Genomic DNA, 17,175 nt, shown 5'->3' with positions numbered 1-17,175 from the left:
TCTTCAAAACAATCTGAATCCGATCCTAAGCTCATTAAATTCATTAAACGATCAACTATCAAACTTAAACTTAAATGAAGTCTTGAGTTCTTCAAAATCGATGATGTTTTCAGTTTTAGGAATTTTAATTGGACCTGTTTATTTAAAATCCGATCATGAATTCTTGATGGTTTGTTTAAAACTTTGGTCCAGAATCTTTCATTTGATTCAAAATTTTGGTAAAAGTCAATTTGATGGATTGGTTTGGGATGGAATCATTGATGGGATTAAAGCTTTGAATGATGATGAATTTCAGAAATTGATTAGATGGCTTGATCCTTGGAAGAGTACCGAAAACGGTTCGTTTTTTTCTCATTCCTGTCTTTTTTTGGTGATGAAGAATCTAATTACAAATCTTATGTTTTTATAAAGGAAATCATATTGGCTTGTTAGTTTATTTGTCAGTATTAGAAAATTGTATGGAAAGGGTAGATGAATCATATTTGGAAGAAAACGTAGTGGACCAACTTTGGAAAGAAGTTGAAAGTAGAGGTGATGGCGATATAAATAATGGCAAGGATGATTTGAAATTTCAATCAGCTTGGAAAGTTTTGATATCTATAGTCAAGCATAGGAAACTAAGAGAAGATGATGACCAAATTATCAAATTTGTGGATCGGATGATGGATTTAGTACTAAGTAATCAGACCAATCGAACCGTATGTCACTTTTCTTGATTTTCTTTTCTTTTCTTTGGGTTTTGTGTAACTAACTGAGCCTGTTTTTCATTTGTTTTAGCACTCTGAAAATGATCAAACAAATGAAATACTAAAAAAAGAAACACTTAAAGTAATGATTCAAACTATAAATGAAGAAATCAATTGGAATCATATCATCAAACGATTTCAAACCGAAAACCAATACGAAAACTTGATTGAAGTTTTAAAGTTTATAGAAAATCAAGATGAATTTATAAAAGTTTGTCAAATTTTAAATCAATTAGTTTTCGAAATTCAAGATTTAGAGGTGAGACAAAGAGTCATGATGGATTGGTTTGAAGTCGTTAGTCAAGTTGGATGGGTTGGACCTGTTAAATGGTGGATCAATCAATTTGGTGGAAGTAATGGAAAAGGTTTGGCTAAGTTGTAGATCAACAAAAAAAAGTTGGCAGGGGAGGCAGGGATGACTAAAAAAGAAAAGTCAATGTTTATTTATTGTGTATTGTATAATTGTATGATTTAAAGATAATCAATTTTGAGATTGAACATATATTGTAAGGCCTTGATGTTTTAATTGGATGAACCAAGACCTTTCTGATTGTCAAAAACTTCGAACGCAGACAAAACTTTTGCAAGTTCTTGGCTCATGTAAGTCCTCTCCTTTCTGAGGAGGCTTGAGGTGTAAATGTGTCTCTGATCCTATACCTGAGACATTGATGAGCATTTGATTCTGCTTAGTGAGAAACAGAGTATTGCAACTTCATATCTGAGCAAGTTTGACTGATTTGCCTACTTTGGTCATGTGTTGGAAAAGCTTAAATCAAAACCTTATTCCTATAAGTTCATCTAATTATATTCCTCACATCTCACCATTTTGAACTGAACAAACGATTACAATAATTGTAAATCTTTGGAGATTGAGTAAACTTATAAATTTAGCTACTTGAGCAATTTTTATAACAAAGGAAAGTCCGGTATTCCGTAGAAAATAAACAATTATAGGAGTTACAGAATCCAGCGTCTGTGAAATCATCTGAGAATAAATAAATCAAGATATCAGAATGGTTTAAATCCCGATTCCGCATCCACCTGGTGGACCATTGACTAGCTCAGATGCAGGTCTGATATTAACGTCCTTGATGTAGCTCACTCCCTAGAAGAAATTCACTCTAGTCAATACTGGTTCTGATCAAAAAGAAACAGTAATCAAATCATATATACCTCAAAATCTGTCAAGACACTCAATGTCTTTCCAAAGACGACTTGACTAGGTTGACCTTTCGAGTTGTCTTCCGCATTTTGAACGCAAGGCCTACCAAGGTACGCCTGACATTTGGCCGCCTCATCAGCAGTGAAAGGGACATATCCATGGCCTCCTATTTCAGTTTGGGCTTGCTCTGGGTAGTCTATAGAAAGATCTCGAAATAGGTTTCCTTCTGCTAGCATATGACCACCTGTAACGATTTCTAAAGATTGACCTCTGATATAATCAAGCAAGAAGATATTCAGTGAGAATAAATTACAAGGACTTGAAAGTGAATGGTCTTACCTGCCCTGGAAATGTACATTGTTGTAGCTAAGGGGTGAATCAGGTTGATTTTGTAGCTTCAATTATCTGACGCCACGGTTCATAACACAATTACAATCGAAAAGATCGATACTCACTAATGCAAATCGACCCGAGGCCCTGTAGTTCCACCAAGCTTTGGACTCCGTCCAGACGTTTGGTCAAAGCAACTATATAGGATTTCAGTACATTGAAAAAAGGGAAGATGGATTTGTTAAAGAATACTCAACTTATTGGCCATCGTGATGGTGTCCCCATGACCGGATAATAGTACAGTCCAGTAATGTTTACTGTATATTTTTAGTTCAAGAATTGAAAACTCATCAGACATCCATTAAAACAAGAATCTACACTTCATGTTCAACATTTCCCTTATGAATGAAAAATGAATGTGTGAAGAATTTTTTAAGAAAGAATGATCTCTTACGCATAACAATTTGATGACCATTCTGTTTTGCCTTGGAAGTGATTGTTGGACAAAGTGATTCCCACATTGTTCTCGAGGTCTGCGACGATCATTTGTCTTCCGATGTAGCTGAATGTACAATGATCAACCCATATCTAAAACATATTATGCGCGTCAGATCATGGCAACTTTCGCAATTGATTCAAATCTTCATCAATAATCACATTCGAAGCTCCGTTCATTACCAAGGCATCACCAGCCCATACCTATTTCGGATGTATCAGTATCTTGATGAACAGAAGCAATCGGATCAATTTATGAACCCAATGCTTACAAGGTGCGGATTGAGGTAGGTGATGTGGATGTTCTGTTAGGATGTTAGAATGAAAGAATAAAGGTCTCGTCAGTCATTTATGTAATCTTAGAATTTTAAAGATAACTTGTGAAGAACTGAATCTGTACCTGGATGATGATATTGTTTTGTCTGAAGACGAGGAATCTGATGGTAGCGAAGATTAGGATTTTTTTGTTCAAGTTGGTAGTACATTTGTTGAATAGAATACCACCTACCCCTTTCCCTTGATGATTCCTTTATTTCCAACACCTCGGAGAGTTTTATGACTTCCTATCGATATCTGTGTGGTGGCTGCTTTACGGTAGTGAACAGCTAGCGAGCGTCCCTATATATGACAGTACTTTCAACATCGCATCCTCACTATGCAACGCAGTTAGACATAGACTTACAGCCTCGCAATGTTGTGCGCACCAACCAACTAGGGACATGCCACAAGATGATATAGGGTCAGTCATGGCGTTCTACATTGCTGAAGACGTGTGAGAAGAGACTTACCAACATTCCTAGCGTGCTGAACTTGATTACCAGAAGAACAAGTTGGCCAAGGCGCACTATGGGTTTGAAAAAGAAGTGATAAGTGAATGACCAAATGACAGGTTGAATGTTTCACGTAGGCTTTTGATATAAGCCTGATCACGCTTGAGAGCAAAGAGACTTACCATCCTGTTTCAGTAACATTTCCCTCTAAATCACTAAAGTCGAAAGTTCGATCAATAAGAATCACTCTTGGTACAGAGTCCGCCAGCCATGACACGAGCTGCTCTAAGGAATTTGGAGTTTGTGCCGTAACATTACCACCACCGGTAGTTTGGGCGCCAAAACCGAATGGTTGACCCTGCCCTGAGCATGCGACAAAGTTAATCAAGAAAGCTACGAGAGAAATTGTACAGCTAATCGACCACATCTTTGTCCTAGGTTGGTATGATTTGAATCCAAAAACTTGCTGTGATAAATGTCCGAATAAAAATAATGAAGAAAATGAGGTTGTGTTCTTAAAAAGGATTGACTGTTAGAATAGCAAAGATACGAGAATAAAAAACTAAAGACGCTCAATGAAAGAGATGAAAAAGATCGTAAAGTAGACCGGAGTGAAGAATTGGTGAGATGAGCGATGCTAGAGAGAGAAAGCTACGTCGAGACTGGATGAAGTAATGATGAAGGAGGATGAACCTTTTAGTGTGTTGTGCATTAGACACGGCGAACTTTATATTCTGAGTATCATCGGGCTTCAAATTTGATCACACATACACTTCAAACTACTGCAGAATAAACATGTGGCGGCTTTCTTTCACTGCATTGGCCACCATCTGCCACTTGTAGAACTTGTATATAATTCGGGTGCGGACGCCGGAAATTGATCAAGCGCATCGGCTTGAGAATGGCCCGTGGCTTGATTAAAAAATGTAAATGACGCACCGTAGGCCGAGGGTCCCCTGGTGGAAGTTTTGAATTGACAAAGATCACTTTACATGGCTAGATTTGAGGGTTTTTCGTTATGTGTCTTAATCTACTGACTTTCAATCCTTCAGACCTCAATCGACAATCATTTACGGCTTCTTCCACCTTCTTTGTCTTCTGCGGTGTGATACGTATGTAGTAATGCTTACAAAAGACAACTTGTAAGGAAATGACTTGCCTAACTCGTAAAAAAACTCGCGTGGTGTGCGGCCACAATAAGATCAAAAAGGATGCCTAGATCTATCACCGGGGACAAGTATGTGTCCATGCTTGAGTGTGCACCGAGTTACTCAGGTTTGAATGACGGAATGTAGTTTGTGATATACATAATTTCATGATTTGATGTTGAGAGAAAATCAAACAAAGGCGACTTTGTAGGATTAGTTTTTGACAAAGGATATGTACCTCGGAGATGTGCAACTGAAGCCTTTAGAAACCTTAATCTGAGTATGCTGTCATTGGAATTTCACCACTGATCGAGACTGTAAAAATATGGTATTGAATGCATTTGTAGGCGAGTTTCACCAGGATGCTTTCTCTTTGAATGACTACGGGCATTAAGATCAACAAAAGGAAACAACTCGAAGCCTTATCTCGCTTGAAAAAACGTGCTGAGAAGATTCCAAATGCAAAACTGAATGTTAAAGGTACATATGTCAGAACATGGTCGGACCTGAGGAAGTTTGGGAACGTTCCCTAGATACTCAAGGAACATAGTTCCCAGGCCCGTTGCGGCAAATGAAATTGATACATACTACATACACACCGCATAAGCTTAACTAAGCCCCTCACGAGCGCGTTCGCCGCGCCCTCGAAGAGGGGCTTACATCGGACTCGCAATTTCTGGCGTGTGAGCTCCAAGAATTAAGTCCCCTTATGTTGTTTTTCTTACTTCTCCGCTTCACCTCACCGTAGAAAATGCAAAGCTTCTGGTGTATCTTTCTTTAGGATATGGTACATATTTTGGTATCAAACACATTGCCGTAAACTGAAAAGAAGGGCTCTGAATTTGTGATGTAACATTAGGGATTTGGTGCTTTGAAATTTCATACGTGGTGTTTTAGGTGGTCTTAGGCCATTTACAAGAGGACCTAAGGGCCATTTTTGGTGCTTTTAACACATTGCTCAAGCTGTGCAGGTCTGTCTTTTGCTCATGAAACTCATATGAGGTTGTGTACCATTTCATGAAGAAGGACATACTCGAAGTATTGCATTTTCTACGGTGAGGTGAAGCGGAGACGTGAAGAAAACAACATAAGAAGACATAATTCTTGGAGCTCACACGCCAGAAATCGCGAGTCCGATGTAAGCCCCTCTTCGAGGGCGCGGCGAACGCGCTCGTGAGGGGCTTAGTTAAGCTTACACACCGCATATGTCTCTATACGTCTCCCATGCTCCCGCATACATAGCCTCCGTCGACGCCGACGACGTGTTTTGCTTCGTCCGAGTCGCCGGTCATTTTGCAACGATCAATCAATGGTCCATCCAAATTGACAAGTACAACACGCCATTTCGACTATCAACATCATTCAAGCAGCATCGTATTCAAAATGACGCAGGATGAGTAAATTCTAATCTGATACTCTCTATCATCTTTCATGCTTATCTACAAAGGCCACAAATTTCAATAAATAGCTGATCGATTGTTCTCTTATTCTTCCCGATAACTTTTTAGCCCTTCACTCAAGCCTCGCCCACCTTCTCGAGTACGTAACACGACCACGACCACGACCACAACCAGCAACCCACGAACATATCGTCAGTTTCAATCCAAACCCGATTTGGCACGAACCATTTCTTATCATAGCTACATGTCAACACGTTGGATGTGTTGTTTTGCAGCTCCTAGCTCTTCCATTTTATAGATAGAGATTGATGATGAGTGTTTTCTTTTTGTTTGCAAGAGGGGTTGTTTTACAATTGGGAAGGTGGATTGAAGATTATCATGAGGTTTAAATTGAGATAGTCTTTGAAGAACTTGCTGTGTATATGTATGCCATTGAATGTGTTACTGGAAGAGGTCATTAGGAAGAAGCGAACGATGGCTGGTGCGCTTGGGAGACCTTGATGATGACTTGACCTTTCAGGGACCAGAAGTCCAGGAGGAGATGTCGGTGTCAACCTGTGTCGACCGAGAGCGGCGAGGTTCACACGCATCATTTGTCATGTTGTGTGACACGTCCTTAGGAATGTTCCTAAGGAGTGTTAAGGAACCTTTTTTTTGGGAACGTTCCCAATCTTCCGCGAGTCCGACCATGCCCTCACATATGTATGAGAGCCGGCCATAAAATTAAAAAAATATCCTTTTATCTTGTTCAGAAGTTCAACAAGTTGGAAATTCAAGAAGCAAAGTCAATGACCATAGTTTATCTTCCGCACCAAACACTTCCTTAAAGTCTTCTCCCTACCAGCCAGAGATTTGTTACTTCTCGATCAAGGTACTTTCTCCTTCACAGGCTTGGTTGACTTGTCCACGCAAACCGTTGCCTCACCATCAACCTGTCACGAAAGTTTATTGGAATGAGAAGATTTTCTTATTGAATCGCAGATAGTGATGAATTGGTAAAGACAAAACAACCCACAACACGACTCTGACAGCATCCGGCGAACTTCTTTTGTTTCCCGTCACAAGTAAAGGTTAAATCTTTTCCCTTTATTTTATCAGCCTCAATAGCTAAGATTGATCACCATATTGACAAATGAAAGTAAATGAGGTTGACCAAAGAAGGTAGAGAACTTGACATAGACATATGCACCTACCTTTTGACATGGACCTACTCCCGCTGGTTATCCCCAAGTTCGATTCTTTACCTCGGACATTGGCACAAACTCCCACATTGAGATCGGTGCCTGCCGTACATTGAAATTCATTGTATGTTTTAGTTTTATGTGCCAGGCAGGAGCAGACTAAGAGGAGGAGAATCGAAACGCTGAATATGGAGGAGGTGTAGTTCATCGTGCTGTAGGATTCCTTTTTCAAGACAGAGGGGGACTGATGTGATCGCCTTGAATTTGTGGTCAATTCCATAACAGTTCCTGGTATATAGGCATCGAGCAACCCCCTGAGTCCGTTTGTCAGGCCGCCAAGACTTTACCATTTATCCTTGAATGAGGTTTGTGACGGATTGTGATGAGGAAGCGCCGGGAAGCTGGTATAACTAGGATCACGCAGTCCGATTTGAAGCCATTTTCATAAACTCAACAATTCATCGCCGCCGCCACACGGAACTGCCATGAAGAACTTCATTGGGTTTACCATTTTTGTAATTTTCATGGATCCCTTATAAATTGATATGAAACATTAATTCAACAAATCCAATCTCGGCAGTGGCGAGGCTAGCTGAACACAGGCTTCACCCCCGCGCGTTCCCCTGAGCCTGCTGAGGGTGGGCTTGTGACTTCAAGTTCGCCCCACCTTCCATCAAAACAACCCATCATATGTAGAGCTCTATCTAATAAAGTTCCTATCCCTGAGCTTTCTGAATCTTTTGCTCTTGTCAGATTTCTTCATCTTCATAGCTTCTCAGGAGGCTCAATGTCTAAAAAAATCATTGTGCCAATTTCACATGTGATTCCGCTGCGGGTGCAGATTCACAATACCTCAGTACTTTGTAACATTTTGAATAGTCTCTCTGATAAACCATCCACATTTGTATGATTGATCTCCACAAAAATTACACTTTTTTAGTGAAGCCTGAAGACAAAGCATTGCTTTAAATTATTTCAAGTTTGAGGGATTATGTGTACAAGATATCTTAGAAAAATGTGGCAAGCTCAGATTTTTGATGTAGATGATTTCACACCCTCTCTTTTATGGATATGATATTGAAGATTAATCAAGCCTTTGAAAAATGTCCACAGCATTGGAATATCTGAGCTTCCAGAGCTGTGCTTTAAACATTGTCAATAAGGAATGTTATTGAACAAGGAACCAATGTAAAACAAGTGATAATGTTGTGTTACAGGTTGATTACATATAGTTTACATATGTACTTCAGTGCTTTTGCAATAGTAGTCAAAGAAAGAAGTAGCAACAATAACACAGAACTGTGGCTACCAACTGTAAAAGGGCTTGTAAAGGAGATTTATAAGGGCTTCTGAAGGTTGATATGGACAGATTTGGTAATTGTAAAGCTATTGTAACTCAAATTCAATTGTTTATTGTAAAGGATGAGGGACAAAAAACAAGACAAAGATCAATTGTTTATATACCTGTCAGAACAAAAATCAAGTGCACAGCCAGTATTAAACAACTACATAAAGGAAGCTACTGTGAACAGCACCTGTGAATAACTACCCAGTGATACATAGATAATCACATGTGACCATTACAATAAAATTTTGCATGTGTGATTGACTATTTTAGGATGTGTAGCTTTAGTATCTTATAACCCTGATTTAACTTTGTAATTCATTCTATTGCCACCTATCTTTTTGGTGTGTGAACTCCAGACTTCTGTTCTTGGAAGTCATCAGATGCCAAGGCAATCAATTTTGGATGAACAGCTACTGAGTTGGGACTGGATTCCCAATCCAACTTAGTTGCTTGTAGGATTACATGTAATTATTAGAAAGATTATCATAGAAACATATCCATTTCAGTTTGTAATGTGAGACTCAGGACTCTTAGGACTTAGAAGTTATTTGTTGAGATTAAATCTTTGACTTTTGATTTATGCTCAAAGTGAATAAGCATAAGTCTCTTTATGAGACTGGTCTACCATAGTAGATGTTTGCTCATCTTACAAATGCAAATGATTTTATATATACTATCAGTGATGTGGGGGTGGCCCCTGAGGAAAGAATGGTCTAAGACCACTGTGAACATCATTCAACTTCCCCAAGTGGGAAGGGGAAACTGATTAGGAGTATAGTTTGGCATAAAAGGGTCTATCACTGCACACCTGAGCCATGACACCCGCACTACATGTGTGCAGTAGGCTGAGTGAATAGGTGGCTACCATGTACATACAGGTTTGCTTAGTTATGTCCTCATCTGGATGGATGAATCATATGTAATACATACTGTAACTTGTTTTCAGCTTGCCAAAATCATTCCAAAGATTGACTACATACACTGAATCATAGTTTTGTTTTAAGGGTGTCACCTAAACTTCATGTAACACCATTTCTGCTACTGAAAAATGGCTACAAGAATGCTGCCTGAGTAGCCATGATGATATATGTAGTGGATTAAGGGTATTCAAGATTTGAGAAGTGGGCTCCAGAAGTGTCAAGAAGTGACATCCAGGGGAGAGATGCGGTAAGGACCCCGGAGAGCTCTTATCGAGGTGCATGATGTAAATTTTTTTCCTACAGTACACACACTTCACCACAGTTTACATTCATAAAAACTTCAACAGATCCCTTGCTTCTCCCTCAATAATGCCTAGCCAGAAGCAAAGCACTTTGTTGACTGTGAATTTCATACCTACACAATTGTGAAGAGTTTTTAATGTGGTGTAGATGCTGTGAAATACACAGCAATTCACAGCAAGCATAAGAAAATAAAATATTTTACATCATGCACCTCTACAGGAGCTCTCCGGGGTCCTATGCGGTATCAGTTTTTCTCTGAGACTACCTGAGAGAAGCAATGAGACTTACAGGTATAGTTTGATCCCGTTTTGTGTGGCGTGTTTTTTTTGCATGGCGCTTCCTCCTCTTTATGAGCCTTCCACTAACTACAGTTTAACATCTAGACATCCATTGGTCAATTTCATTGGTCAAAATCAATACATACAAAAGACAATTGATTCAATAAAATGCAAAATGAGAAGTCTTGAAAACCAGAAGTCATAAGCATTTTAGGTTGGTTGGAACAAAAAGACAAGTCGAAAAGAGGTGATATTGAGTCCTTTTTGTGAAGATTATACATACAAAGAGACATTTTAAAAAGATGATGACTGAGTTGTTTTTGACAAAATCAAGACAACACAATAGATAAAAACTTCTTACAAATTTTTTGGGTTAGCATTGCAACAACCTCTTGAAGGAAGCTTTGAGTGTAGAGACTTCAAGGTGTAACAGATAATCGGCCTCTGGCCCATTCTCTTCTATTTCAGATGAAACTGAGCCACTTGCTTTCTTTGAATGTTGTCTACAGAATAGGCAACAGTGTCCTTGTATCATCCATGTCATGATATCAATATTTCATTCAAAGTATCTTGCTCCAATGACAATACATTGTTTTTCTTGTATCAGTTTTGATTCCTACTTTAATTCAAAGTAGCTTGTTCCAATAACATTTTGTTGCTTTGTAAGTTGTTTCATTATCAATACTTTGATATGTAAGTGGTTGTAGCAATAAAACCCCCTTGACAATATTTCAGAGGGATTGGAGTGAGTTGGAATGTATAGATATAAGGTGCACATGGATGACTTGACAAAGATTCATGATTCTTGATAATGAGTTTGTCAAAGTGTTAACAGCTTCTATGGAGTCTTAATGATGAATTTGTTCAAGTCATCATACATATCTACCAGTTGCCACCAGTCTGTACAGACAGTGTACAAAAAGCCACCATCCGCTGTACTTTTTTGTTTGTCTCAGGATAGTCTCAGAGCAAGTTAGTCTCAGAAAAAGACTGATACGGTTACACTCCCACATCCAGAAGTTTTGAAGTTTCTTGGACATGCCTGAGAAACTTCTGGAGCTTCTGGAGCTTTTGAAGAACTTCTGAACTCCATAACCCTCATGTGTGTGTTGAATCAATTGACTTCTTCAAAACACTATGTACATAACATGTTCTTATAATGCCAAATGATAGGATCCATCTTTAATTACTTCCTATCTGAACCACAAAGCTCTGGATATGATTTGAAATCAATCTTGATACAATCTGAAATCAATGTCAATACGCTTTGAAGTTGACTTCTCTTTGACCAATCAGACAAAACCAAAATGAGCAACTATCACTTTTGATAAACTCTATTTCTTTGTATCATTATCTTTTGAAGTCTACTTCTCAAAGATATAAAACCAAATGCATAGATTTTTGCAGGGAAAAAAAGATTGAAAGAAAATCGACAAAAAAACCAAAAAAAAAATGTTTGTTATGTTGTAGTTATGATCAAATTCTTTTGATTTTGATTAGAAAGGAAAAGAAAGGGGTCTTGAATGTGATTGCAAAAAGGGAGGTTTTCTAAAAATTTTGCGCCCAAATGAGCATCTCCACTTGATGGGGCTCTCAATGTTACAAAGAAAGCTCCAGAAGTGTCACTCAAGAAACTTCTGGAGCCAATTCTGGCTGCCACTTCTTGACACTTCTGGAGGCCACTTCTCAAATCTTCAATACCCTTATTGTTGGGACAATTTTATAAATGGCAAAAACATTACATGATGTATCACATGTGATTTATTTAGTCAGATGAGCAGACAGCTGAGTAGATATGTACACGTCCCCACGCCTAGGATTTGTAATCATCGGGTTTGCAACAGGCCCCGGCCCCGCCGCTGCACTACTTGAATGATTGCGTAAACCACTTGGAGGGGACTGTACATGATAGGCAACTATTAGCTAAGCCCACTGCACACAGGGAGTGTGCGTGTGTGTGTTAGGGCTCAGGTGTGCAGTGATGGATCCCCTCATTAGAAACTACACTTTTATTCATTTTCCCCTTTGCACTTGGGGAAACTAAATAATGTTTACAGTGTACACATTTTCTTTGTTCTTGATTTTGTACATATCCATTATATATATCTCAAACCTCAACTTCATTTTCTTTTCAAAAAAACCAATCTTGACATCCTATAAATTAAAATACAAAAGAAAAACAATTCAATCCAATTCTTATTCAAAAAAACAAAACAATCAAATCAACTATTCAAAAAAATTGTTCTTCATTAAAAATCTTATTCAAAAACTTCAATTTTAATCCAATATAAACCCAAACCAATTCCCCCTCAAAAAATCCCAAATATATTATGTAAAAAAATAACCCCAACATGCACACAACTTTTCAAGTAATTAAACAAATCATATCTTTTTCCAAACCTTAATCATTCCATCATCAGCACAACTAACCAACCCATCCTTCCAAAAATCAATTCCACAAATCTCTTTCAAATGAGCATGATCATCTAAAACCTGAACTCCATCTTCATCTTGATCATCTTCTTGATGTCGATTTAAATTCCAAATTAAAACTTTACCATTAGAAGAACCACAAGCTAAAGATTGATCGTCAGAAGAGATCGTTAATTTTAAATATAATGATCTTCCAATTAAATCTAGATTTGAATAAGATGGTAATGAAGAATTCGTATCTCTAGATAAATTTAATGTATCATGAGTTCTAATACTAAACAAATCCGATTTTTCGAAAAAAAAAACAATCAAAACAAATCAACAAAAAAAATGATCAAGTTTTTTCTTTTTCTCTTTGTCAAGTAAGTAGAGGATCAAGGAGGTGAAGTTTTTTTAAAGACTTACATACTATCAGTAGATAAAGAATAAAGTCTAGCTCCATCATTCGATGAAATTAAAGAACTAATCCCATGAGCTCTTTTGATGGAATTCGATTTAAGGTTCAATAAACTGAAATCATATGATTCTTCAATTGGAATCGGATGAACTTTAGAACTATATGGAGTTTTCCAACGTAAATCCCATAATTTAATCACACTATCAAACTCAAAATCAAAACCAAATCAAACATCAAACATCAAAATGTGAATGAATTGCGACTCAAAAAAGAAAAGAGATTTTGGGGAATAGGGATGAGTTACCTATTCGCACTACCGGAAGAAAAGATTTGTCGATCGAGATGGGTTGACCAAACTAATGAAGTCACCGAAGGTAAATGTATACCTTTTTTACGTTTTTTACCTTTGAATTTTTCATCATGAGCATTTTTGATAGTTAAAACAGGCGAATAAATTGGAGAATCTATTCAATCAATCAAAAAATAAGAAGTCAATCTTTAGAGAAAAGAAAAGAATTTTTTTTAGGAAGGAAAGGATGAATTACCAAAAACACTTTGATTTTCAGATGTTCCAATGATTCTTAAATCCCATAATTTGATACACCCACTTCTACCACCCGTGATGATTAAGTTCGAATCGAGATTTGAAAATTCAACTGATTTAACCGTACCTTTCTGATCATCTAAAGTAGACACCAATTCACCGGTTTCAAGATCAAAGATTTCAGAAACCCTACCACCCGAACCTGTTGCAATAAATTGATCTGTGGGTGAAAACTTTAATGTAAAGAGACTATTTTGTGATGCTTGAATTGATTGAATGGGTGGTGATTCTAGAATAAGAAAACAAAAGATCCGAGTCAGTTTACAAGATTGGTGAGGGGTTTGGATTAGAGTTGTAGGAAAATCGGGTCACCTGGTGTGATGGATTTGAAGTCATTAGGATTATAAAATGATATGTTTCCCATCGCACTACCAACAGCCAATAACCCACCCCTTTCACCACTTTTAGCCGCTAGAATTCCCCACGAAAAATCAATGCAATCAATCCATCAATCAAGAATCCAAGGATGTTTTCATCCGATTTGAAAATTCAAAACCAAAAAAACAAACGAACCATGATTAAACCCAAGACTATAAGGAAACTCATAACCAGCTTGATAATCTTCATTCCAAAGCATAAACTCATTCAAGAAACCTAATCTAAAAGACTTAAGCTTGATAGGTTTTCTTAAATCATCATTCGATAAGAGATCCTTTGATTTCTTCCAATTCAACTTTGATCTTCTTAACCAACATTGATCTTGATCTTGAATACAATTCAATAACTTTCTTCTTTTTCGATCTCTACCTCTTTCTTCATGATCAGTTTCTAAATCTTCACTCTTCAAATGTTCGTCTTCCTCTTCTTCTTCGTCTTCTTCTTCTTGGGTTTCTTCATCTTCTGTTGTTCTAGTATAACTTAATTCAGAATAAGAATAATCAGGTGAACTTGTTCTTCTTTGTAAACATTCTTTGATGGTGATTTGTTTAAATTTAGGATTATAATTCGATTGAAGATCGTCTGATTTTAAATAATAATCTGACTTTAGTTCAGGTTCATCATCATCATCATCTAAATCTGATAACTTGGGTCTGAATGAATTGATTTGTTGATTTGGAATTGAATTGGTTTGATTTGTTCTTGTTCTTGTTGTTCTTGTTCGTGTTGTTGTTGTTGTTGTTGGTATTGAATCTAGAGTGTTTCTTGATGAAGAAGCAGTTGAAGTTGAATTGGTTAAAGTTGAACTTGAACTTGAGTCTGTCATCCTTTTCTTTTTTTGTTTTGGTTGAAAGTGTTTCTTTTAAAATTTCAATTCATTTACTATCAAACTGCATTCAACCAAACTGCAGTCTATCAAACTACATTTCAAAGCTAAACAACTCAGGCCCTTTCACCAATTCGATTCACTCTGATCATTCGTCATCTTCAACTCATCAATGGCCATAAATAGGCTTCATTGAACTTTATTGAGCCTTTCTCTTCTCAATCATCCTCACACTAACACTCATGCTCACGTTGTAAATCATAAACTAATCTTTTAAATTACATTTCAAACCCTTCATCTCTTTCACACCCAACCAAAAAAACCAAATCATTGAAAAACCCATCATGTAAAGCTTGTGTGTTTTGTGTTTTGAATTCTAAACATCTAAAGTGATAAGAAATCTTTCACTTCAGTTTCACTTAATTTTCTAAACACAGCCTTAGATCCATCTTTACGTTCAACAGTATCAGCTCCTACTCCCACCGTACCAATCACTCCAATCTCAATCGTCTTTTCCGTCATTTGTCCTTCGAATCCTTCTTTAAGTGTCAAAATTGCCGTATGAATCGCGTCATCTAATGAAAGATCATCATTATATCTAAACGTCCAAACCAAAAATCAACTTTAGCTTATCAATTTCAAACTTGAGTTTTTTTCTTTTCACACGGGCGGGGGGCTTTTGTTTACCTTTTTTCTAAAAATGTCTTTCCATTCACCATATTCTTGCCAATCGCACTGGCTTTCCATGGCCAAAAACTTCCACTTGGATCTACTTGATAAAGTGTTGAACCTCTTTGTTCATCCCATCCTGCTATAAGTAATGAAACTCCAAATGGTCTGACACCTCTATCGGAACAACCACCAAATACAAAACCAAAACCATTAGTTTTTCTTTCATCAATCTTAGGAACCAAGAGAAATTGTGGTACCCTGATTGAGTAGCTTCTTGCATTACAGTAGCGATTTCTTGAGTTAATAATCTTGTAGGTGGATATTCACCATAAATCTTCATTTAAAAATCAATCAAAATCAATCCAAAAACTCAAAATCAACAACGTGAATGAATTGTTTTGTTTAGAAACTTAAATCAAATGATTTACTTTCCAATAAGATTGAGCAATTTTTCTAGCTCTAGTCACTAAGATCCTATAATCAGGTCCCATACCTTTTTTCAAAATCACCAAAAAAATCAAATCAAATCAATCAGTAATCAAAACTTAATCCTTTTTTTGTTTGTTCCGAGAAAAACGTTTATGAATGAATTTCTAATTTACCTGAATAAACCATTCCAATATTAGGACAAATACTTGTAACTTTTTCAATCATACTATCATCAACCAAAATTGAAGAAGTTTTCTTTTCGGTTGCAATGACTACCCCATTTGTAGCTATATCCCCCCATAATAAAAAAAACAAAAAAAACAATCAATGACTTTTAGAAGATGAATGATATAAAAAAGAAGTAAATGTTTCTAACCTTTAATACCAAGACTTGAAGTACCAGCCGAAACAGCTGCTAAAGCGTGTTCGATTTGAACTAATTTACCTGAAGGAGAGAAAGTGGTAAGTGAGAAACTATACGATCCACCTGATGCCATTTTTTGAGAAGGTTGATTCGGATGTTTGAGGTGTGGTGAAGTTGAGGTTTGGTTTAGAAAGTCGATCGATGACGAATGGTTTGATCAGATCAGATTACACTCATTGGAACTTGAAATCGCATACGTAACCTTATGCGTTATGGTGTAATAAAGGTTTTTGAGGCTTTGAACCCATACCTGGACTTTCAAAACTGATTGTGCATTTAGCCAATGGCAAGACTTTACAAATTCTAAACTTCTTCATTTCAAAGAAGCTGATGAAGAACCAATTGAATAGTATGAGCGCGAAATGGACATCGTCACTACACTTTCCTTTCATTTCCTTTAAAAAAAACCTGGTCAATCAAAACCCCATTTAAAGGGTTTTTCAAAAAAAATGTAATTTGGTTTATGAACCACTTGGTTAAAAAGGTGTTTTTTTCACAAGGAATGCTATATATATATATATATATTCTTTAGAATCAAATATCAAACCCTGATTCTTTGAAAACATTTTTCTTATAACCCTTCATTAACCTTATCAACGAATCCATGTATGTAGGATCCCAGATAGCCAAATCTAAGTGCCATTATCTTGTTGATTCCAAAATGTGTGCCTCACACCAACTATCAAGTTGTGTGACCAAACACTCATCAACATGACACAGATTTTGTCATCAGTTTGAGCTTTGAGATGGTCCTGGGTAGAACCTGAGAGTCTGATGGATGGTTGGTTAGGTTTTCCACAAAGTAGGTAACTAGTAGCAAGGATCAAGAAATCTCACTTGTTTCAATTGGGGCCTAGTTTTTTCAAAGAAGCCAAATTCTACCAATTTATTTTTGACAATTCATCTATCCATTATCATTCATGATTTAAAT

At 37.1% G+C, this 17,175-nt stretch overlaps 3 protein-coding genes across 3 annotated transcripts; all 3 read right to left on the bottom strand.

Annotated features, from left to right (window-relative positions):
* Positions 1 to 490: 490 nt before the first annotated feature.
* Positions 491 to 4,190, bottom strand: MELLADRAFT_72436 (family 1 polysaccharide lyase; the record flags this gene model as incomplete). The annotated part of the gene is made up of 15 exons (XM_007412476.1): positions 491 to 698; positions 778 to 1,490; positions 1,569 to 1,851; positions 1,920 to 2,178; positions 2,248 to 2,274; positions 2,364 to 2,435; positions 2,496 to 2,555; positions 2,693 to 2,826; positions 2,896 to 2,937; positions 3,006 to 3,038; positions 3,134 to 3,170; positions 3,242 to 3,351; positions 3,416 to 3,444; positions 3,522 to 3,577; positions 3,686 to 4,190. The coding sequence occupies 13 exons, from the start codon at positions 3,928 to 3,930 to the stop codon at positions 1,765 to 1,767; spliced, it is 1,191 nt and encodes a 396-aa protein (XP_007412538.1).
* An 8,273-nt stretch (positions 4,191 to 12,463) lies between these two features.
* Positions 12,464 to 14,719, bottom strand: MELLADRAFT_89586 (uncharacterized protein; the record flags this gene model as incomplete). Its single annotated transcript, XM_007412475.1, has 6 exons — positions 12,464 to 12,788; positions 12,920 to 13,111; positions 13,216 to 13,375; positions 13,457 to 13,744; positions 13,828 to 13,926; positions 14,029 to 14,719. 6 exons carry the CDS (start codon positions 14,717 to 14,719, stop codon positions 12,464 to 12,466), a joined length of 1,755 nt encoding a protein of 584 aa, XP_007412537.1.
* A 262-nt stretch (positions 14,720 to 14,981) lies between these two features.
* Positions 14,982 to 16,317, bottom strand: MELLADRAFT_117140 (uncharacterized protein; the record flags this gene model as incomplete). Its single annotated transcript, XM_007412474.1, has 6 exons — positions 14,982 to 15,317; positions 15,407 to 15,565; positions 15,649 to 15,725; positions 15,820 to 15,884; positions 15,994 to 16,107; positions 16,197 to 16,317. 6 exons carry the CDS (start codon positions 16,315 to 16,317, stop codon positions 15,104 to 15,106), a joined length of 750 nt encoding a protein of 249 aa, XP_007412536.1.
* Between the last annotated feature and the right edge of the window lie 858 nt (positions 16,318 to 17,175).

The sequence above is a fragment of the Melampsora larici-populina genome (genome assembly GCF_000204055.1).
Source record: "Melampsora larici-populina 98AG31 unplaced genomic scaffold MELLAscaffold_31, whole genome shotgun sequence".
Lineage (NCBI taxonomy): Eukaryota > Fungi > Basidiomycota > Pucciniomycetes > Pucciniales > Melampsoraceae > Melampsora > Melampsora laricis-populina.
The sequence above is the reverse complement of the archived record's forward strand: the minus strand, read 5'-3'. Positions and strand labels throughout refer to the sequence as shown.